General features: G+C 33.7%; 1 protein-coding gene across 11 annotated transcripts in view; it reads right to left on the bottom strand.

Moving 5' to 3' along the window:
- BICD1 (BICD cargo adaptor 1) overlaps positions 1–25,428 on the bottom strand; it is a 167,754-nt gene that overhangs the window by 12,267 nt on the left and 130,059 nt on the right. For 4 of the 11 annotated variants that reach the window (XM_039882349.1, XM_039882344.1, XM_039882345.1 and 1 more), the window contains 4 exons: positions 20,362–21,456; positions 17,051–17,202; positions 14,379–14,696; positions 13,215–13,408 (listed from right to left, as the gene is read on the bottom strand). In XM_039882349.1, the coding sequence (XP_039738283.1) occupies positions 13,215–13,408; positions 14,379–14,696; positions 17,051–17,202; positions 20,362–21,456 (1,759 nt within the window). Of the gene's footprint in view, positions 1–13,214; positions 13,432–14,378; positions 14,697–17,050; positions 17,203–20,361; positions 21,457–25,428 lie in introns of those variants that run through there. The other 7 variants (XM_039882352.1, XM_039882351.1, XM_039882354.1 and 4 more) reach the window with 5 other exon arrangements.

Below are 25,428 nucleotides of genomic sequence, written 5' to 3' on the forward strand. Positions count from 1 at the left end.
AGAAGCCTCAGGAGAGACTGAACCTGCACACACCTTGATCTTGGACTTCTAGCCTGCAGAACTGAAAAAAAATAAATGTTTGTTGTTTAAGCTCCTCAGTTTAACTAATCCAGAGCCTTTTCACTTGCTTCAAAATGAAAGCAGTTATCACTTCCTCTTACTCTGCCAAGATTACTTCTTTAGTCTTAATAAACCAAGAATAGCTAAACTTTTCTTGAACTCTTCTAAAATCTAAGCAGTCCAAGGGTTGAAATAAACAGACAAACAAACTAATAAGTTTTAATTCAAGATAACTGAAAGGCAAAGACAGATACAAAAGGCCAAAAGCACAAATTTTAAATGAAAATTTGCACTTGAATTTCAGCTAAAAGCATTTTAAAGAAATGTAGAAACTGTCAAACCAATAGTATTGGAGAAAACTAAATCAGTGATAGAATGTAAAATCTGAGTAATTATGTCAGTAGAAAATATAAATTTCTCTGCATGGTGTACTGAAGTAGACAGAAAACTTGCATAATTATTTTTTCAAAAGCCTCCCGGCTCAAGAATTCTGAATATTTGTGGATAATAGCACAAAGGTGATCCCCATAGTTAATGAAATACTTCTGCATACGCTCAGGTCTCAAGTGAGGGTTTTACACAACAATGTATGGGAATGGATAATGAGTATGTCACAATAATTTCCTTCCATTTGCCAATGATACTTCTGCAGTAATTTTCTATGGTCTCTTTGCTTTCCTCTTTTTCTCTCTCTTCTGTGCTCTCAACTTTCTTCCATTTCAGCTTGAGATTTAGAATTTATCAGAGAAAACTTCCTCTTTCGATCCCTGCTCCATCATCAGTAGCTGAGAGACACTGAGGAAGGGACTTAATCGTCTGAATCTCAGTTTTGCTGTCTGTTAAGTGAGAACATTAAATGCCAATCTTGTAGATCAGGTGAAAGAATGTTTATGACAGCATGTAGCCCAGGGTCCACTCACAGGAACTGGTCATTGTTTAGACATGAGGGACAAGAGGGAGGAGTCAGATGACCTTGAAGTTTTCAGTTTCAAGAAACAAAAGTAGGTGCTATTAATAACAATGAAATTTAAAAGGGCCAACACAGACTACTTGATGAAATCATTTCAACAAGCGTTTGCTCCTATCATTACACTCATCTGAAATGCTCTCTCTTCTCTTGGACTATGCAAAACTAACAAGTTTCAGTCTTTATTCCTGACCCACACGAAAGGAAGCATTTGCTTCCTCTAACCTCTAGCACTTATCTCGCCTTCTTCAGCATTTCTTGTATAAAGTTTTTGACTACCGCTTTCCCAGCAATGTATCTAATTTCCTCCGTCAGGCTTTCCGAGCAATGTATCTAATTTCCTCCGTCAGGCTATATGGCTGAGAATTTTGCCTTACAATTCTTAAAATTCTTTGTTTCCCCACAGTAGTTTGCTTGAGGAATTTGCACGCGGTACAAAATACTTGCTGATACACTGACTTTATCTTCCCTAAAGGACTCTTGCTAATTTAGTGATATCAGGTGATTATTATTCTTTGATAATTGTAAAACTTTCATGTATGCATCTTGAAAATAATTTGTAAATTGCGATTATTTAAAGTGTGCCAATGACATCAATACTAAATTATTCCTCACTAAATCTACAAAATGATTAAGCGTGTGTTAGTGAATTAACAGAAAAGTTAATGGAAAGAAGCATCAAAATACATTCTCCTAGTAGGAATAACTTGAACACTTAAGTAGTCCTATCGATGCCTACACACATAAATTGAAAAAACACACAGAGTAGAGAATTTAGGAAAAATAAGAACGATTTAAGGCAGAAACATTACATAAAGAAAAATAATGAGAGCATGAGATAGAAACATTTGCATTAAACAGTAGTTAGAAAAAGTTGAAATATTTTTAAAAATCTAATGATGCGGTTAATGGTACATTGACTAGTAAAAATGGATAGCTGTGACCACTTTTAGTATTTTTATAATCAAACACATAGAGTTGGCTATCTCATCCCTTTTTGCCAAACATATCATATATCCTGTTAATACATTAGTTTCTCAGAAAGTACCCAGAGATAAGACAATATCATAATTTCCACCTACTCGGGTGTGATCTGCTAATTTATGTCACCAGACACTTCAGCCTTAACTTTATGTCAGTGTTTAACACAACAAATCCCATTATATGTTTATACCCTTGATAGTAACAATAATTATTCATTAAAAATTTCCAGAAATAGAATTGTTGAATCAAAAAAATTTCAGCATACACAATGAAAAATATAACGGCGAAAGATCTTTAAAAACATCTGGCTCTGCCTTTATATAATGATAACTGCATATGGTTTATCACACTTTGGTGACAAGCATTAAGTTTTTCTTCGGCAATGTAGAATCAGAGCATGACTTGTTAAGGAAAAGGAGCATTTTAAGACTGTTCCATGATAATAGATTAGACAGAAACTTTCATCCAGCTTTCCATTTCTGTCCTGATGAATATCATATAACTAGCTGATAAAACAAAGCAATACTCATTATCTATTTTTATTTCAAATCTTGCAAAAGAAAAACATAAAAATGCCCTGCAGTACAGTCAACTTTGTGCTTATGAACACCTTACAATTAAACCATGAGCATGTGTGTAATCAACAGCCTATGGTAGGAAAGACATGGAAGCTAAAGGTGGAGATGGTAATTAAATACAGTGGCACCAAGAGGTAAAAGTACATTTTGCTACCAGATTCTTAAACCAATTAAGCACCTTTTAAAAAATAACCTTTTGTTCAGAAATGACCTACCCAAGAACAATGTCAGCTGGCACAGAGTTAACTCAAGGTGGTAAGATAGTTGTTCTCATTAAACAAAGTCAATAATAACGTGTATCAAATAAAGACCAGCTAAACCTTTGAAATGTAAGAATTCATCATCAAAAAGAAACAAAAGAGAATTAAGTTAAATAAACTACACCAAAAACTCACTAAAAAAGTTCAATTGTAAAAACAAGAAAAATTTATGAGACACCACTCAGTGAAATGTGTTTGATTTTCTTATTTAATATTCTTTTCATTTTCAAAAAAAAAAATCAACCCTAAAAAGTATTCTGAGAGGTTCAGGGCATCCTCTTCTATTAAGCGATAGATCTGAAAATTATAAGCTTTTACCAATGTCAGTTATTTCTTGGTCTTTTTTTTTTTTTAAGGAAAGAAGAAATACTTATAACATGTTACCCACATTTTTTACGGGGGAACCCCAAAACTAAATCAAATGTTTCAAAATGCATTTTGTCTTCATAAGCAAATTAAACCATGAGTATAACTCAGTAAAGGAAAAGCAGCATGTTTAAATATTAAACATTTTTTAAAATCCAGGTTTACAGAAGGTGCTTATTCATTTTTCAAAGAAAAGAATGATTTACAATGACAAGCTTCCTAATGTAAAAGAATTTGATTCGTAGTAATTTAATTGAAGTGATGCTAATAGGAATAAATCTATTAAAGAAAATAAGATTCACCTACAGGTTAATCAGCCAACTTACCTCTTTTTGCTTTTGATGTCAAGTAGTGCACAAAAAGAGAAAAAAAATTATGTTTAACTGATTCTACTGTCTTCACATAATGGCTTATTCTATAAATATCTACTCAGACTAAATGACTATAACATAGTTGTTTTTTTAAAGGATCCTATAAATAGAGGTGGAGCCGGGACTGCCTGGAAAGCCAGAAATAGGTATTTAAGAGGAATTAAGCAACATCCTCATTGGGATGTCTGTGCCAGAAATCTGGGTACCACATGGCCAGAGCAAATGATAACCCTTCCTACTCTCAATTTCTAATTCCAGTTCTTCTGATCAAAATTGATCATAGATTGATTTTTGACTTTTAATAAGACACGATCTTAGGTGCAAAGAAGAATTGGGAAGTGAGGCTCAGTTTGGAACAAAAAATAGACTAGATGAACAGCATCAGAGCAGCAACAAAGTTCTTAACTGAAAAAAGTAACAATTTTATATCTACTCAAAGTAGGTTAAGTTAAAATGACAATTCTGCTCTAAATCACTATCCTGCAAAATAAGTATACATATTTTCACACAAACCTTTAAATGCAAATACTTGAAATTACAGAAGTTGTTTCTTTTAAATTATTATAAGAGTAATAATCTAATCTAGTCTACCTCTCAAGAACATTCACTGACTCATGCAATTGCATGAGAGGCCAGCTCAAGAAGCAGTCCTTCCGAAAGAGATCTGATTTGTGGGCTGGACACACTGAAGTGACATATGTAACCCATGCACCATAAAAGAAAAAAAAAAATCTTGGGAGTCCAGTAATGAGTAAAGCCAAAATAAACTTGGCTTTTGCATGTACAGTTCACAAAAGCTTTAAATTTGTGATATTGAGGGTTTACCAATGATTGTTTCTTTTGGCTTAAAGAAGAACAAAATTAATGGTTGTATGACATCTTTATGACTTTACTATTTTTTTATTTAGTAAACAACAGAAAAGAGTAAAGTTAACCAATCCGAGTTGTGCTTTTCTTCTTTTACCTTTCAAGTATAATAAACACACTGGAGAAATAGCCAAGAAAACCAAACGAGCAGTAATAGGTGACTAAAGAGAGGTGTGCGTAGAAGAAAGGACGTATGGCTGTGCAATAGGAAAAGGAGAGGGTGGCCAAATGCTTCCTTGTTGTGTAATGAACACAGTGAACTGTGAATCTTTCCTGGGTGAGTGGCTATACAAGTTTAATTTCTAGGTTACTGTAAGTAGGTGTAAGTGCTATGAAACTACATTTTTACTACATCATTTAAAACAAAGAAATAGTAGCGAGTGTAGTTGTTCCACGAGCATTAGAAATACCCGTCATTTGTACTATACTCACAGCAAGAACTCAGGCTGCTCCTTCAGATCCTGCCCACTCGCTCAGAGCTCAGGAGAGCTGCTGAACCAGGTTTAGAATGTAGAAAGGTCCATTCCTCAAGATGTCTATTAATGTGTGAGAGAGTTTGGTTGGCTGCCATGTTGAAGGGTACCACAGAAGCATTTCTGAATTAAATCAGTGGCCTCATTATATAGTGTAACAAAATAGTATATGTTTAGAAAGTGAAGCCTATCAGTTTTGAGAAGGAAACCAAAGTGTTAGCAAACAGCAAGAATTCAGCATGAACTCGGAACACTAGCTACTAGCTAAATCTGGCTATTGGGCACTAGAACACTTGCTCGGAACACTTTCCATGTCTTGTAGTTCATAACACATAGAAATTTTAAATGTCATCCAAAAAATGTTTGTTCCGTTTATTTCCATACTTGATGGAAAGTATACTATATGGTGCTAAGATATTTTAATATAGTTCTATTTAGAAACATGGATTGTATACAATGAGTTCCAGTCCCAATCATGGAGAGAATAATTTGTATTCATAGAATCAGAGAGTCTCAGATTTGGAGAAGGTTCTTCAGTATTTCTTCACTCTAGCTATTCATATATCCTTACAAATGTAAAAGAAAGCTTACAGTTGTTAATTGGCTTCACTGACTATCTATTGTGGCTTTTTCTTACTATGTTTTTCTTAGTATTCTTTGTAGATAAAAGAAGTTTCTTTCAAAGCTGCAGTTTAAATATAACGGCCCAGGAAATGCTTATAATCAGGGGATTATTTATAATAGAGGTTATTATGTAATTACAGTGAGGGCAAACAGTAGAACAATAGACTGGTGCCAGAAGATTGGACTAAATAGTCTGAGCATAGCATAGAAGATGCTGCTGGCCATTTTCCCTGAACTACAATGAGACCCCAGCTGCCCACCAGAACTGAATACTAAAACTCTTCTTTGTATGGGGAGCTTTGGAATATGAAGGCAAGGCCTCTATCTTCAGCTATTTAAAACCATGGGTAAGTAAGGTCTAGAACTGCACTGTCCAATATAGTAGCTACTAGCTAAATCTGGCTATTGGGCACTAGAAATATGGCTTGTTCATATTGACATATGCTTTAAAGTGTAAAATACATACTGAATTTCAAAGACTGAGTAAGAAAAACAGGACATAAAATATCTCATTTATAATTGCATGTTATAATGTTAATATTATGGATATATTGTGTTAAATAAAATATATTATTAAAATTAAGTTCACCCGTTTCTTTTTATCTTTTTTCTCATGTAGCTATTAGAGTATTTAAAATTACATATATAATTATCACATTATATTTCTATTGAATAGCTCTCATCTAGAAAGTAAAAGTCTTATAGTTGATATTTTATTGTCTAGAAAGAAATATTTCTATTCTACACATGGAAACATTTCAAGCTTTTTAAAAGGGTTCAAGTACATTTTCCTTCTCCTCCATAACATCAGGTTAAAAATAAACAAAAAGATGAGTATTGATTTAAAAATAAGCTAAGCTATATTAAGTAAAAAAAAAAAAACAAAAAAACATCATAACAATGTTTGTGTTTGTGTCAATGTTATTGTTAAGACATATATAAAAATACATATTTGTAAATATACATGTATACAATTATATAAATTTGCTTGTATATGTAGAGAATGTTTCTGAGAGGATATATAAGGTTGGCTGGGCATGGTGTGGCAGAGAGCACTCTTTTCTATTTGTATTCTCTTCTGTACCTTTTGAATTTTGAATCATCATTATCTATTGAAAAAATATACTTAAAAACTAGAAAGACATAAAAAAGAATAAGAGAAAATAAAACAAGGAAAGCCAAAGTATTTATATGTAAAAGAGAGCACTCTTTTCTATTTGTATTCTCTTCTGTACCTTTTGAATTTTGAATCATCATTATCTATTGAAAAAATATACTTAAAAACTAGAAAGACATAAAAAAGAATAAGAGAAAATAAAACAAGGAAAGCCAAAGTATTTATATGTAAACTTTTACTGCACTACATATATTGATAAATTTTGCCCTCTAAAATGGATATTTTCTTATAATTTCCTTAGTTTAGGGGAATGCATATATTAAAACAATCAAATAAAGAAACTTTAAAATGATATATATGTTTCCTGGATTAAGTAATAAGAAAAGTGAATAACTGACTTGAGAAATTTTCAAGTGCAATTGTTATGTAGATTTTATTACATTACCTACATTATACCATAATCTGAAATACACTATTTATAATTCTATATAACGGAGAACTACATGTATAGATGATAAGCCACAAGAAAGCCATATATTGTGAGATATTGTGGAAAATTAGGACCAAATACCACTTATGCAACAAACTGAAGACCTCCTGTGTGTGAGATACAGGGCAATATCCTAGGGATTAAAAGACCAAGGAGGCAGGGTGTCTGCCCAAAAGGAGCTTACGAACCTATAGAGGAATCTGATTTTAAGACAAACTGTGACTGTGCTGTCTGTCACGGGGAATAGAGGAGGAAGTGGCTAATTCTGCCTAGGAGACAATAAAGGATCAGAAAGTCTTTATAATTGTTGTACACTTATATACAAAATGGTAAAATTGGTATATATGAGATATACAGCTTAACTCTGAAATAGAAAATAAGGAGAAAGATCCTAAAATTCCAAAGTATTTTTGTATGAAACTAGTTATCTGGATGAAAATCAAAACATTCAGCAATACTTATTTAGGATATTTGGTATTTATCTAAACAAAGCAAATATAGAGCTATTTGAGAAGAGGTTAGATAAATTCCTGTACTTTCGTTTTTAATTCGGTATCTGTCCATTACAGAAATGGACAGACTCTAATGAAGAGACACATCTCTCAGATGATGTTCTTAACATTGCACATTCAATTCAAGATCATTCTATACTAAAAGATTTCCTGTAAAAATGAAATTGCTACTTGAAGAAATACTGAAAGAAATAAAAAATTTCGAGGGTATTTGTATGTTTCCACTGTAAAATAAATCATGACTAACCCAAAACAAGATAGAAAAATACTCTTGCAGCGCATGATTCACTAAAATTTGGAGATCTGATGCAATTTCTAATTGCATATTACATTGGGGCAAGATAGAAAAATGTATTTTTCAACATGTGGTTGGTAATTTTGTGAATTAATATTTTTGAATTAACTTTTGTTTTGGCAGATTCCAGGGCAACATGCTCTAGCATCAGGAAACACCTAGGGAAGAACTTTATGGAAGCTATGTTAAAAGAAAATACAAGCCTGAAAAATGACAGGTTTCAACAGAATATTATTCACTCCTGCTATTTCAAGAATTGAATCCTATGGAAAAACAAAGTACAATGATATGGAGAAATGGGATACACATAAATGTTTCTTCCTCTATAGGAAAAAATATATTTTAGAGGGGGAAAACCCCCACTGAGGCCATCAGTTCAAAAAGTAAGTTTAAAGAACACTGACTGAGTTCTTTCCATGTACAAATCACAGGAGGATGAGGAAGCAAAGGCTGTTAGAGTGGATTGTGTGTACACGGGACATGCTGGCTTCCACATATAGATGGACTTCTCTAACTTCAGACATGTGTAAATATTCATATTCCTCAGTTTTTACTCCAACTTTCTACCACCTCTCCTCTGCATATTTCATTAGTCTCCGTATATGCTGTCAGGGTGATTGTATAATGAAAATCTGGTCCTATTCTTAAAACTGTTAACTATGCCCACAGAATAAAGTCTGCTCTCACTAAACTGGTTCTCTGTTTTCAGATCCCTGCCCATCTTTCCGTTCTCATTTCCCATCATTCCCAAATCTTGCCCCAGTTCATAGCCTCAAGTTCGTGGTCTTTGCACAAGTTGACCTGCTTTCACATAAGGGTTTTTTTTTCATGACCCACATCTGCACCTCTACCTTCTGTCTATTAAGGTGTAGTCACCTTTCCCAACCAAGGCTCACATCTCTTCTGGGAGGATGTTTCTAACCACCTTAACTCTTCAATTTATTCCAGGAACATGTATTAACTTCAATACTTATTTGCTTATCTATCTCCCATACCAGATTATGAGTTACTTGAAGAACATGAGTGGAGTTTTATTTCAATATCATTATATCAAGAGCCAAGAAAAGTGCCTGACACATGCTCAGTACATTTTGTTAAATTTTGATGAATGAGTGAATGAGCAAATGGGTTAATGAAAAAAACAAACAAACCAGTTTTGGCACATACCTAAGAACATAGCTTTATAATGTAACAGACAAATGTCTACTTATTTTAATGCAGTGAAATGTAAACACAATTTCAGTAATGAACATGTTTGTAGCTACTGTTGACTATATATCTAAAGGGGTGATTAGGTATCTAAGGTTAATACTTTCTGTTAGCTGCTTTAAAAATCAGTAAAATCTAAAATATTATAGAAATTTTTCAGATTTCAAAACAATACATTTCTTTCACACTACTTCAGTAATGGTGTCTGACACTTTCTCTGGAAAGAGATAGGGAGGAAGAGAGAGAAGTAAGGAGGGACAGAGGGAATTGAAATGATACGGGGAACCAAAACATACAAGAGGAAAAGCTCCTACATTGTATGAGGAACAAATTGCTTAGGCTATTTCTTCATGGAGAAAATTCAATTTGCTTTTGCAAGTTTGAGATTTCTTGTTTATCCTGTACAAATGATGCAGTTAGGTCTTTACTACAGAAGTAACATCTCTTGCCTATGAATTACATAGATTCCTTTTACATATTCTGGTAGCCTAACTTTAATGCTGATTAAATGTAACATTTTACTATTATTATATAAGCTTAGGTAGTTAAGACATCAAGTTTAAATGTTGGCTACGAAATAACCAATGATTTTGGGAAGGTATACTATCCGCTGTCTGACTGCAAACTCATTGATGACATTAGGGTTCCTTTTGATTCAAGTTCATCAAAGTTGTTAGGCACAAGTGGGAAGGACACTGGAGTTTGTATGCCAGGATAAGTATAAAGCTGAGAACAAGCAAGTCAACAAGCCATGTCCAGAAGCAGAATTTCAGGGGCTGAGGTAGCAGAGACTGAGCCAAAGTGACAGGCAAGGGCCAGAATTTTCCTCCACAAGGTTGCAAATCAATTAGTACAATATAGTACTTAATTAGTACAAAACATTCTACTAATTTTGAAAATCAATGTCCCACCCAAGACTTGATTGCCCAAAAACTGAGAAATTGTGCCTTGAAGAAGATGGGATTTTCTGTGGACCACCTCATAGAAATAAAATTTATTTGAAAATATCTCATATATGGTAAATAATATTTTATGTTCTGCATCTTAAAATTTAAAATGAGATTTATATCTCTCTCAATTCCTCAACCAAAGGACCCAAATGAAATTAAACTAATTTCATTTTATTGATTTAATTACATTAATGATCCTCGATAGAAAAATCTCTATATCTGCTTATTAGAATAAAGCATAAACTTACTAAGATATATTAAAATATATTTTATAAAACATGGTTGTCAAAAAGTATTCTGATAAATTAACAGTGAATTATCCTTTAAAATGATAAATGTATATTGTTACTAGTTATTAAATTTTATAATAACCAATAACTTATAAATTCATGAATAAAAAATACTCATAAAAATCTATTATTTCCCATGGGTTTAAGATATTTCTTAAATAGAACCTAGGATTGGATATATATGGCCTATTTTTCTTTTCTGAGATAAATGAAAACATTTTATATAGTAAAATCATCATAAATAATGTTTAATGTCTTACCCAATATAGTTCAGCCTAGGAAAAATAATATATAGTCAATAATTCAAATGTTTTTAGAAGCTAAAATTTGTTTGGTATAGATGATTGGTCAGTTTCTATAATAATTTATTTAACTGGAATCTTTAAAAAAAAATGCTGCTTAATCTGGTTGATTAAGGCTTAATCTGGTTGATTTCATGACATACAACTGAAATTCCCTGGAATATAATAACAGCTTTTACTACTTTAATTTCAAAGAAATGGTTAAAATAAGATTTATCAATATGCTAAGTTGCCATTAAAGTGACTTTCTGGCCTATTAATGATTTTGAATTCTACGTAATTTATATCTCTAATCTTATGTACAGTAATCATATCTAAGGCTAATGAAATTTTTTGGTTATTCAAAACTAAAGAATTTAAGACAACATAATGGTACTTTCATTCATATATGTTAACTAGCTTTAGAGTTGAAAGATGAGCACAGTGTATGAACATAAAGTAGTAAAAAGATTCAGAATGTATGAAAATGAGAAAAATATTTTGTGGGGCTTTTAGTACATTGATATATCTTTTCTGACAGCAACATCAAAATGGAGCAAAAACATAAAGATGTTCATACTTTTAACTCAGTGATCTCACTCTTGAGAAAAAATTAAATGGATGAGAAGATGAACGCGTGAACATATTCTCAGTAGCATTCTATAATATAACAAATAATGGGAAACTATCCCATTAGTTAACAAGAGAAGTAGTGATCATGTGATAACAATGTCTGACATAAAATTTATAATTCAATCTTTAAAAATAAGGCTAGGGAGCAACATGGAAAGGTTTATGATATAATGTTAATGGTTTCTGCAATGTAATGACAATAATGTAAAATATATGTTCATGAAAACAATAGTAAAAGTCATATACAAATGAAATTATTATTCATATTATTAATATTTAATCATATTGGTATGACTCATTTAAAATTAAAATATTAGAGTTACTTATTAATCATACGATTTCTTTTCTAAATTCTAGTACATAGTGCTACTAAATCTATTTGGAACACTGAAAAGGCTTGTGAGTTTTATTCAAATGAGGTGTCCTGATGAATCATCACCACTTTGGTGATTCACAAATACTGCAAGGTACCCTTCCATGGTACAATAAATTGAGCTATGAAAGTAGAAACACTCAGCAGAGTTGTTACTTTTTTTTTTTTAGGTGTACATTTTGGCCGTTAGGCTCTTCTGACTCATTGTCACTACCAATTTCCTCAAACATTCTTAGAATATTGAACATGTGCTGTAAATTTCCACACATTTTTTAATCCTAATCAGTAGGTTGATTCATGGATCAGATAAGGAAAGTATTAGAGAGCCAAAGGCTGAGGTTTCCAAAAAGGAATTAAGGTAAAATGGAAGTAAATTAGGTGGGAAGTAAAACTGAAGTAAATTAGAAGAAAAAAAGATCTGTGGCAAAGGTGGCAAACTCAAAGGCTACAACAATAGGGGCCAAGAGATAACAAAATTGAGTGTAGCAGGCTGGGTATAGGTATTAGGGAGTGAGGGGGCTGTGGCCAACTGCAAAGCTTGCCCTATTTAAAAGCAGCAAGCACTACATAGCTCCAACAGGTTGCTGACATGCATGAATGCAGACCTAGGCCTGCCAGATATTCAGAATCATTCGAGAGAGACCAGAAATATAGATGACCATGTGAAATCTCTGAGGTTCACGCTGTTGACAACTAACTGGAATTATTTTTAATTTTTAATTCCTTGTGATAGACAAATAATTGTGCCTTTGAGCTTATTTTGTTTCATGGGATTCCTTTCAGTGTGCTACCTCTGATCTACAGGTTACATGTAGGGACTTCTTGAGGATGATCTTTATTTGCCAGAGGTTACATTTTCAAGTGAGGCCCTTTATAGAAAAAATAAAAATAAAAATGCAAAACAGTGAAGCTAAAGTAAATTGTGAGCATATCAGTAAGTGTAAATCAAAAAGGGCCTGCAATCTATAAGAATGTTATAATAAGACCTATGTGTTCCTGAAGAGCAAAATCTTAGAGGATTTTACTTTTATTTCTCTATAAGGTTTGAGGAGACATTCTGAGTCACTACAAAAGGAGATTAGGCCGAAAGGCTTTTTATAAAGATGGCTCCTTCTACTGAAATTACATTTAAAATGATCAGAACAAAATGACAAAATTTGACAAAGATGGAATTGCTATGAGCTACCAAATTGCAAATAGGATCCAGGTGTGCGTCTCGTGCTGTGCCTGTTGCTAGTTTCCTTTTCTCTATCTTATTTCTTCCAATTCTGATTTTCCAACCTTGGCTGTTGTTAAAAGAAAGTCCCTGGAGACTCCTAAGGAATGATGGTCTGGCTGAGTAAAGGAGGAAACAGGATGCTAAGTATAAAGGCCTTTTTACTTGAGCTGTAGGAATTTACCCGTCATCAAAGTTAGACTCTGTGGATGGGTGGGCGTGAGTGATTGGAAGGAAGGGGGAGCTGTCTATTCAACTAATCATTTGCATCACATGCACCCAAGGAAAAAATGTTTACCTGGTGGAGCCACGGTTAACCTTTTTTCCTTGCTGAGCCGGTGCCCTTGGATGAATTCACTCATGGAAGGGGGGCCCTTCAGAAGAAATGATTCTGTGGAGGTGGGATCAGGGGGAACTCTTAATAAATTCTGTAGGTAGGAAGCCCCTGAAGTCCTGGGACGGCTCTGATCACAAAGGGAAGGTGAAAATTGTCTTGCAGGAGATCCAAGAAAATACATATAGGAAACAAAAAAGTTTTACTTTAATTACCTTTCAAAGCCTCACCAGTGACAACATTATTTATATTGGCATTTAATTTTTTTAACATGTAAATCAAGATTTTGCTAATTGTTTAGTTTCCACACCAGGATACAACCCTATTTGGAAATTGTATTGGATACTGAAAACGAGATTTATTATAGTTAGTCAGTTTGAACCACAAATAGAAAATATTTATATTATTTGATTCCTTACTGAAAGCTCCTAAAAGAAAAATTGTACCATTAACTGAAAATACAGGGTAAGTAATTCAATATCGAAGACTCTGGAAAAAGGTCAGAAAATCAAGCCACTAAAAACTTTACAAGTGATTTCTCCGAGCAATATTCACATACCAAATGAAAAAAGCACAAAAAGCTGCTTTTAAGAAAAAGACTATACACATTCCATTCCCTTCTACCTAAATATAGACATCTCCTTTCAGCAAGTCATCAGTTTTGGTAACATGGACAAAATTTCCCATAAGACAACATATTCATATCCTTGTCTCATGGAAAAGAAGCTGGTAAATAGCACCATTACCAGAAGTACAATGACTTTTAAAATTATTATCCATGTAAAACATAGCTTCATTCTTAATATCCACTTTTTATGTACTAATTTTTAGGTTGGAGGTAAGGGAGAGGCACATTTATGCATACAAGGAACAGCAAAAATGTTAACAAGACACTTGAAAGTTATATTATGGTTAATCAAGAGATGGAGTGTGGATGACAGAAAGGAGTAAATAAACATAATTATCAAAAAAATTTTGATTTGGAAAAACCAAGTCCCATTTATACACCCACTCCCAGTTTTTCTCTTCCTTCCCTTCCTCCATCCTCCATAATAAGAACACATTAATTTTTGCAGTTAACTAAAATCTGGCCACTGCACCATACTATGAAAATTGCTGCATGCATACCTTTTCCTCTGAGTGCCACTGCTGACCCGAATGTTGGGTGTCTGTGGGCCCTGACTATGCAGGAGGTAAGTGTCTATGGTGGGCACGGTGACTGATGCCTCCCCACTTACTTTAGGGCTGCCGATCTTGCTCTTTCCAAATTTGCCTTTGCTGCGTCGGGACTGCTCATGGTCAAACTCTAAGTCCTCCAGCCGCTGGGTCAGGGCGAGTTTTTGCTGGATAGCCATTCGTAACAAAGTATTTAGAGTCTTCTTCTCATCCTCTGCGGCTGCTAACTGTCTCTGCATCTCACCCAATTGTGTGACATATTCATCACATCTGGAACCAAAACAGAAAAGTGGTCAGGAAAATATCTTGGTGAAACTGAATTTAGAATTTCAGTTGGAATTAATAAATAAATAAATTTATTTATTTATTTATTGGAATTTAGATATTTAGAACACTATCTTCCTAGAAGAGAATCAAGGAACCCACTACAGTAGAAAACTGGAAATAGTAGAGCAGATTAGTAACTGATGGCACATCTATTCAATGAAGTACACATGGGAACATTCTTAAGCGATGAAATCTTAAAGAGTCATTATGCAGTTGCTCCATGGTGGCAGAAGAATTAACAGTAAAACATCTCAGGTAGTGTTCACAGCATCTTAGATATGCTACGATGGGTTTTTCTACTGTGTTCTTTGGAGGAATGTGACAAGTTTGTTATAGGCTATGCCTATAGCATAGAAATAAAATAATGTTTATAAAAAATTTTCTTCTTTATCTATATTTATAGATTTTATTTTAATTGAGTACAGACTGCAGCTGCCACTGCTTTCAATATGGCAGATTTGCCTTAATTAGAAACCTGAATATTTTCAATGATTTCTCAACCAGAAGACAAAGCAATAGATGCCAAAGAAAATCCAGATTTACATAGAATTTGATACAGATAACGGAGGCTGTCAGACATCTTCATTTAGGCTTGAAACTTGTGCTGCAGCAGGAAGATAAGCTCAGTGATCTAGTTTTCCCACCAAAGTTAAAAGCTAAGCACATATGTATTTGGAAGGAAGAATTATTTATACAATTAGTCAGTTTTTTGAATTTACCCACTAAAATAATAATAACGAATACTCTTCATGCGCCAGCAAATAGTTAATAACTGTGGAGTTATCCAAAATGTATTGTATAAACTTTAAAAGCAGCACAAGCCTTGTGGCATTTTAAAGAAATAATAAACCCTGTAGTGAAAGAACTTGAGATCTGGGTAGGTCCCCATTTTCTTTAACCTTGAGTGTCGAGAAGCAAGTCATTAAAAAAATTGGGGCTTAGTAAATACAATGTGAATTTTAGGACCTGCATTTATTTTAATTAGTCAGATAGCAATATTAAAAAAAAAATACTATGGAGTAAGGCAATTACTATACCCGAAAAAACAAATTTCTGTGACAATGCACTATTTGAGGGTAATAATTCTTATATAACCAGATTAAGAGTTTAAATGTCCCTTTAAAAAGTTTTGATTTCTTTTTCAAAGAAAATTTACATTTTCTTCATTCTACATGTAATTCCGACTGATTTCTTTCATCATTGAGGGGTATGTGCACCATCCTCATTCTCTGTCCTGTTTTCCCTGCTCCAGCACAGTGGCCAGAGGCATGTATATTCTACTCCTCAAACTCTTACCATCCTTGGAGATTCAGAAATCAGTTATGTTCAGCTCCCCCACACCCATGTGGTCCCTCGGGCACTCAGCCTCCTCACCACCATCTTCAATAGTCAATCACAAACTATAAGCTTAAGTCTTTCTCTCCTAATACCCAAAGAAAGCTAGACAGATTCCCATGCTCCTATAAAACCTAGGGTTTTGTTTTACACTTATATCAGCTACATGTAAATTTTTTACTGAATCTGCAAATAAAGCAATAGTTATGCTATATGAACTTTGTACCAAGTTTGCATCGTATAAGGCATATAACTGTTTTTGTTTTGGCTCTGAATTGTGGTAGCAAAAAAGGTTACTTTTTGAAAACCTCAGGATTTTTAATGTTTTGAATCAACGCATTCTTAAGAATCACTTGACGTTTAAAAACACAATATAGTGGCACTTCATAATGAAACTGATGGGGCTATAACTAATATTTGTCTAATTAATTAGTTGGGCAATGTGAAAAATTTGGTGATATATAATTACATTTTAGAGGTTTTAAATCGCAGTGATTAACATCTAAGTAAGTAGCTGATATGATGATGAATATTAATCTTCATTATGATGGCATCTTATACAATACTAATGATAAGCACTTTTATGTACTTTAGTCAAAAAGATAAATTTCCATGGTGATAACGTTTAGCTATTTTAGCAAGTAGGGTTTTTTTTTCTTATTGGAGGCTTTTTTTTTAAAAAAAAAATCTGATTCTTTAGAAAAAAATATCTATTGTATTGATTTAAAATAATTCTATGTAAAGGAGTTGCTTGATCCAGGGCATCCAGTAGAGGGCTCTCGAAAATAGCAGAAAAGGTTTTATCTTAGATCTGTCAGAGTGGAATCTCATATATTTTCTTCACATCTTACCCTTTTAGATGGCATAGTAAATACACTCAAGATGCAAGAAGATGCACGCATATGAGTTTTAAAGTCTTTTGCCCATGTACCACAGCTAACCTTGGAAGAAAAAATGATTACCTGGTTGCAAACATTGCTCTCAGGGATGAGAAAGTTGCTGCATCTTCTTTCAAAGCCTTCAGTTCATTTCTAAGTTTCGTCATAGTTTCAGTCACCATTGCTTTCTCATTTTCATATTTGTTCTTGAGATTAGCTAGTGCCACTTCAGCTGTCTAAAGCAAAAAAAAATCACAACGCTTACAATTTTCATATCAGGAAAATCAATCGTACAGATTTCTTCATGCTGGGTCTATGACTTTCTTCCATAAAGAGAAAACAAAATTGATTTGGTTAAATTTTATATAAACATATATATGTACTTTGGACATGAGGCCATTTTTCTTTGATGTCAAAACATGTTGTGAATCCATAATGTGGTTAAATTGCATTAGAACCCAACTGTGAACAAGAGTCAATACCAGGGGCTAAGCAATTATAGTATTTCATTAAAAATTTAATGTTGATTGTTGAGAGCACGGAATTTTCAGATATGAAGGGAGCCAAAATGAAACTTTATATAAGAAGAATTTTATCAAGAAGTTAGTGAAGAAGTACAGCTTCCAAATGAAATACAATAGAACTCAAAAATTCTTGTGGCACCTGTGCTCCGTCGGCCTGAAATAAATAGAGCAAAAGATGTAGGCCCCTGCAATTTATGACATAAATATATGATAAACTATCAATCCATACTTTATGTTTAAGGAAGGAAAAGGTTAACAAAGAACCAATTATTTTCTAAGTCTTTGCGTACAATTTCTTCAAAACAATGAATTATTGTCAAATTTAATAATCAAATTGTAAGTCAAATTTAATTCTTCACAATCTCCATAAAAGCAGATTCCAAAATGTTGAATGAATCAAAATATTTATTTAAATCTGGGATTTGGGAATGTCTGAAATTCTTGTAATTAATAGTTTCAAATTGAGAACACAGCCAAACTGGAAACATCCATTTTTAAAAACTTAAGTACAGCTTTTCAGACTGTGTAAAAATATTTAATACTAATGAAAAAGTCTGTTACTAATGAGAAAAATCCATTACTAGCAGGATTTCTCAGGAGAACAATGCTGGTCTTTAACATTTCTTTTTGTGGCTGAAATGGACAGCTTCGACTTTCTTATGAAAGCTCCAAATTCTAGAGATAAAAAGAATCTTTTTCAACTAAAACAATGTTGGAATGGGTTAGTTTCTTCAAGATTTGATTCCAAAATGGTTTCTTATTAGTTTTGATTTAATTTAAATTCAAATTCAAATGAGAAGTTACCCATAGAAGAATTCAATGTGTCCTGTAGTGCTTTAACTCAGTGGAATCTTTAGAAATATTATAAATTCAGAAAATTATCCAGAATGCAGAAACTGACCACGGGAAAACTGGCTATTTTTTAAAAAATTGAATTTAGATACATATTCATTTAGAATAGATAGTTGGTTTTAAGTGAAAACGTAGGTGTAACGAATTTGTAAGCAGGTGGAGCCACATGGTCAGATACCTAAGCGGAGAATAGTGGGGGGGACAGAAGAGCAAGATCTCAAATAAAAGTACAAAATTATTTATTATTTGTGAGAAATGCCCCCAAAAGACTCAGCTTTACTGTAGATTTGTTTGTCCACAGACTGCACAGAACTTTTTCAGACTTAAGTAATTTTTAGTATCTATAACCTGTTAGATTTACTGACCTCTACATTTGCCACATTCTCCACACACTCTCAAAGTTGACTTTCTAAATAAAAAATTGTTTCCAGCCACAGAGATCTTCAAAATTATTTCCTGAATATATCATCCTATTCTGCACCTCTCTACTGACTGTTCTTTCTGTCTGGAATTATTTCCTCCTCTTCTAGAAAGCAACTTCTTATCCTTCAAGAACAAATTCAAGTAAAATTGCTTCTGTGAAGTTTTTTCCAACTTTTCTGAGACGTTAGTTACTTCCTCTGCAATGTTCCCATTACTTCGATTATAGCATGTATATCAAACTGTAATTATCTGTTTCTATTCTGACATCCCCACTAGTCTGTGAGTCCTCTTCTGGAGAGCAGGGACCATGGATTAGTCTTCTTTGAATCTTTAGCATCTAGCACAGTTTAGTATACAGATGGTACTTCATAAATATTTGCTTATTTCGTCAGGAGACACTGTGCCTACAAAACAAAAATCCTAAAGTATATTAAAAGATACGTAGAGAATGCATAATGCCTATTTTAAAATTGAAGATTCCCCTTTTATCCTATACCACGGAATTCTCAGCAAAGCCCTTATAATTAACATTCCACAATGTCTAAATATAATGGATATCATCTATAGATACTTGAAGCTATTTATGGCACATAAACATCACAAAAATAGGCCCCACATCATTAAATTTAAATGCATGGCTAGAAATGCGTTTTTATTTAGTTTACTAAGCCCATAAGGGTTATGATTCTAACAAAATGTAAATGGTAATGCAAACCACTATGAAAATGAAAATTCAGCCAAGAATGCTTTGTTCTCCTCTGAATTTCTATGGCACTGTTTATATCATTCTAAAGTGCTTGATATGTCCTATCTTGTAAATAGTTATAGGCATGTGTTGAACTCCTACTAGATTACTAGTCACTTATTTTTGCATCCCTACTCGCTACCAGCTATAAAATATGTAATCAGTGAATGTTTGATCATTGTCTCTCTTGGCTGATCGGTCATGCTTACCTATACATCTGTGTCAATTATTTATCTTGACATTTTTATAAATCCAGGTTTTTATGTTTTTAATTTCAACCTTCAGGAAGAAGTCAGAGAAGTTATCTAAATGGCTTGGCCAGGAATGTCCAAGATATTACGTCCTTGATAAAGGCTAAGTCTTACTTAATGTGGTATTGGTTTTTAATAACCACTCTTTATCACTGGTCTTTGGATTATAGTAGTGTTTATGGTAATAACTTCCTACCACAGTGTCTTTTTTGCTTTATTTCCCTTGTGTAAGCTGCTATGCTCGCCTATTCTGCCAGTCCTCCATCTCCTGTTTTCACACTCAGCGATTGCTAGAATCCAGCTAAGTACCTCATGAACTGCCTTTCAGTATCTGCATGGATCTTCTCCTTTGTTCCTGCTTTAACTTCCTCACCTCTACCTCTACCTACTGGAGCACAGTTACTTTCCTATTTCATCCATTCATTCACTTAAAAATACCTCTTACATTCTGATCTGGCACTGGGACATAGTTTGTTTTATTTCTCTGCTGACCAGGAATCTGAACTTTCATCCTGATGATAGCAGACACTCAAAAACATTAAGGAATAAACTAGTTAAGAAAGCATTAACTAGCATGAGTTGTCAGTAGAGTGAGATCACCTGCTTGTTGGCTTTCAACACTGCCCTCAGCGTTGCGATCTGCTCCCGTTTGGTGCTCAGCAGGGACTTGAGCTTGAGAATCTCTTCCATTAAGGCTTCCTTGTCTTTATCAATCATAGGCGCCAGCTCCCGTGCAGCTGCTCTTTGGCGAGACAATTGTAAGGACCGGTCCACAGCTTTCTGCAGATGCTTGATTTGGTCTCGGATTATGGCATTAAGGTTGTAGATATTCATTGGCTCTTTGCGGATGTCACTTGTATCTAATACTGGAGATGATGGTGGGGCAGTAATAACAGGAGAGATTGTGGGGGTCTTGGTTGGACTTGGTTCTTTGCTGGTCTCTGTGTTTTCTTTTGTAACTGGTTCAGAGGAGGTCTTTGTTTCTACTGGGGATGACACACCCCGCCTGGCTAACCGTGGAGACAAAAGTCCCCTGGGATCATCGGGGCCTTTCAGGCTGCCACTACGGGTGACTCTGCTTTGCCTATAGTAGTCCAGCATGACTCTGTTGGGGGTTTCATTATTACACAGGCATACATGGTGGTAAAGCTGAGCTAGCTCCTCACTAAACGTCACCAACTCATCTTGGGCCGTATTAAGGGTATTGTGATTTTCGTTGGCTATGCTGGTCATCTTTTGCAACTCCTTCTCCATATGGGCCATCTTCTCTCCACTCTCCTTGGTAGTCTTCTCAAGGCTAGTCACCTGCTCATCATACATTTGGATCTTACTCTCATACTTGGTCTTCTCTTCAGTATAGTTTTCTATAGATTTATTATATTTCTCCTTTAAGGCTTTAATTTCAGCTTTCAAATCGATCACCTCAGTTACTGCCACCCTGTATTTGCACTCAAGGATCTCTAAGCCATTGATGTCCACCTCGTAGTCATGGGCCTCCTCCCCCGAGTCCCGGCCTTTTTCCCCGTCCAGCTCAGCTTTAAGCTCCTTACTGTTCTGCAGGCCTCTCATGGCGTTAACGTGTTCTGTGAGCCGGTGCACACGTTCATGCTGCTCCGTCAGTGCCCCCTTGGTATGTTCCAGTTGTGTCTGTGACTCCTGGAGATTGGCCAGAAGAATGGCTTTTTCCCGCTCTACCTGCAATGGCAAAAGAAAGTCTCTGAATGACTTCAATGCAATGCCATTGATGAACTGAATCCATTCACAGTCGGGGCATATATACATTTAAAATAACTGCAGCAGAGCCAATGTTCCCATTATTCCAAATTAAATTGGAGTGTGTTTACTTACTTCAGCAGTTCTGTTAAGTCAATCAATCTAAAAGTAAATCATTCTAAAAGAACTATGCTATGTATATTTACCCATCCAAATCTCATGCATTATACACATACGCTCATGAAAACTGAATATTACTCAAACAATCTTATTTTTATCTTTTAACACTTTGTAGAAAACATAGAATGACTTCTGGAGATAGTGTCTGGTATTGTCTTCATCTGCTCCTTAATTCATGTGGGATAAGTGATTGTCTCAAGGTTCCTATGAATCATCTTTTCCTTCCCAGAGCTTAACCCAGAAACAGGCTTACAACCTGAAATTTAAACTTACTAAATATTGCTGAGAACCCTAACACTCCACTTAAAAATAAGCATTTAAACCTCCAAATAGACATATAGTAAATTTGATAGCTTTTAACATAAAAATCGGAGAATACAGAGTTTTAGGGCTAAAAGAACAATTTACAAATCATGTCAATCTGTTCAGTCCAAAATAGGAATTTTAAAAATTAGTAGTTAATCTAACATGACAATTTTATTATTATATAGGTGGCATTATTGTATGTTGAAAATATTCAGGTCTCAATATAAAATACTATCTCGTTAAACCTAAGTATATAAGAAATTATAATCGGAGAATTTTTAAAACCATTTTCTGTCTCTCCATATGGGTAATCACTATTATGAATTAAGAGTTCTTATGTTTATAATGTAAACATGTTTTTTTTGATAAGCAAATATTTACATTTTAAAGTATAAATGGATTTATGTTGAATGTCTTTACATCTAGAGAAAGTTATCAATTTGAATTTTTAAACTTTCCTGGATCATATATCTCTCCAAATTCTTCTAAATTCCTAGGAGGCAAGTAAAATTATCATAAGTACATAATAAATATCAATTATTAAAATGTAATTAACATTTATTTGAACTAGCACATTACTTTAGGAGACACCTACCTGTAAATTTATAATACAGTAGAGTAATAATTTTATGATCCTTTGTGGTACTTGATATTCTTCATATAATTACCATGTACAGACAGTCCTCACTTGGCAAGGTTCTAATATGCATGAATTTCGGTGACATGCTTTAGTTAAAACACCAGTTCCCCCAAAAATACAGTTCAGATTTCAATGTTCAATATATTAACTGTGAGCAATGTATAAAGTGCAATCTTTGCTGCTTCAATCTATAGAATCACTACATAGTAACATCATGACCAATGACTAATCACAAGAGTTCATTCAGTCTGTCAGTGATTGCTCACTGTGTATTTATTATTCAGTTCACTCACAGACAGCAAAGTATGTAATTGTACTGTCTTCTTGTCTCCCAGTGAGAAACCCACACGATGTTTTACAAAGACAGATAATCCAAAAAGGGAATTGGCAAAGGAATGAGAAAGGAAGAGAGGGAGGAAGAGAGGGAGGACAGCAAAAAAACAAAGTGAAAATGTTGGAAGTGAAATTTGAATTAAACATAAATGGAGTTATAGCATCAACAATCGCATGTGGCAATGTGGACACTGATGCTGTTTGAAGGACTTTAGACTTTAGATAACGAGGCCAAAGCAACTTGGCAAGGGAGAATGTATCGACATAAAGGAAAAAAGTAGTTGTTACAAAAAGGATGAAAATGTCCTAAAGGAAGTGGTACCGGCACACTAAAGATACTCTCAGAGATAATTTCAGACATTGAAAGTACAAAGGATAAAATATTGGAAGCTGATCCAGATTTAGATAGGAGTATAAAACTTGCCAAAGCATAGAAAAAATTCTCACTCAGTATCATGAGTTATATTGTGAGAAGAGGGCACGTTCAAACTACTTTTAATATTACTGGTATTTTTGCAGGGGGAGTAAATTTTTATTTCAAAGGTAAGTTTGTTTCACAAAGAAAACGTAATGTTTCTATTTTTAGCTTACAGTGTACTAAGTAGTTTTACTACCTTTTCATTTCTCTATACATGTATAACCAATGGTGAGAGTTTTTAATGTTTTGACAAAAAATTTTTAAAGCTCACAGAACAGTTATAATTTTCTCCACTAATTATTAAGTTTGTTTTGCATGGTTTCAGCTTGCACAATTATATTTATGGACCCACAATCATATTTATGGACCCACAATATCATGCAAAGCAAGAATTGCCTGTATAGTATGGTCACATGTATTAGAACTTAAAATATAGTTTTGTTATTTTGAATTATTATTTGGAGGCTCTTAAATTGTGACTTTGATTTCCTGACATAATGCCTTCCCGTATCTACAACAGGAACACAGTCTGTAGCTACAGAAACTAAAATATTCCAAAATAATAGTATTATAGGTTAAAAACAGAACAAAACAAGACAAACCCCCAAAACAAACAAACAAACAAAAAAAAACGAGGCTGCAGCATCAGAAAACTCGAGTCAAAGTTTGGCACCAACATTTACTTAGCTATGTGACTCAGCAAACTTCAGTTTCATAATCTAAAAAGGAGCACAGTAATGCCTGCCTCATAGGGACATTTTCATGAAAAAGCAAGTTAGTGTTTAAGGCTCAAGGTATTATAACATTAGCTGTTGATAACATTGGAGTAACTGTGGCCCAATTTCCATGACCAAAATGATTCTACATGGCAAACACAGCTGTTTTCATAAATTTTTATATGTATATGCAAAAGCAACTCTTTCATTTCAGTGTCAAGATATATTTGAATACAAATCCATTTAGCTGGGTTTCATTAGATATAAAAGGTTATATCTCCATAACTACAGATGAATTGACTTATCCAGACAACTAGGCAATAACTTTAAGTGAAAACCCTAGATAATTATGTAATATGGTATTTGATGAAAAGCCAAGTCATTTGAATTTTTGCTAAAGGAGACGGAAAATCTCAATATTCTATTATTGGTATTATATACAATCTCAATGAAAATAGATTATTTTGAGAGTTTTATTGTTTTTCTTTTTCTCTTGAAAATTAAGTGAATTTGCTCTGAAAAGCCTAAACATCATTTTATTAGTATATATGACAACAACAAAGTTACTTCCAAAACACCCTTTAATAGGAAAAGCCTTAAAATAAAATTAAAATAAAAATTAGACCAGAGCAAAATGTACTCAATGTGTTTCAAGCTTGTTTAAGAGGCAAAAGTGTTATGATGAATGAGGTAATGCCTTTAGGCAGTTTCGATCTGTATTCTGCCAATTCAGATTGAATATAAGCATTTTCTAAATCTAAAAGGGTAAATCTATCAATTTCTTCATGATAGTACCGCCAGAATACATTAAATAGAACATTGTCTCTTTTGTGTGTGTATGCTCTGCAAACAGTGCTAATTTCCACACTCAATACATTTCTGGTGGAATCACTTGAATACGGAATGGCATCCAAATATTACACACACACACACACACACACACACACACACACACACACGTATTTCTAGACACTTAAGGTTAGTCTCATCGAAAAAAAATTACTAAATTATAAAATTTTAAGTGTACTATTTTAGTCTCCATTTATGAAGAACCTATCCAAGAGAGACTTGTTGAGTTAATTATAACTGTCTATAGTGACTAAGAATAGTTGCCTTATTTCTCATTCTACAATCTTCACCTTCTATCTGGAACTGAGAATTTTAGTTTTTATGGTAGAATGATTGTTTTGCCAGAAAACCTAAATACTGAATTTGTAAACTGTTTAGTCCAGTGTAAGTATATAATATATACTATTATTGTTACTATTATATCACATAGAAATTATTTTTAATTTCATGGAATGTTTACCTTTTCAATAAATACATTTATACATATTGAGAAAAGATAGAGTCTTTTGTGA

The sequence above is a fragment of the Pteropus medius genome, unplaced genomic scaffold (genome assembly GCF_902729225.1).
Source record: "Pteropus medius unplaced genomic scaffold, Ma_sr-lr_union100, whole genome shotgun sequence".
Lineage (NCBI taxonomy): Eukaryota > Metazoa > Chordata > Mammalia > Chiroptera > Pteropodidae > Pteropus > Pteropus medius.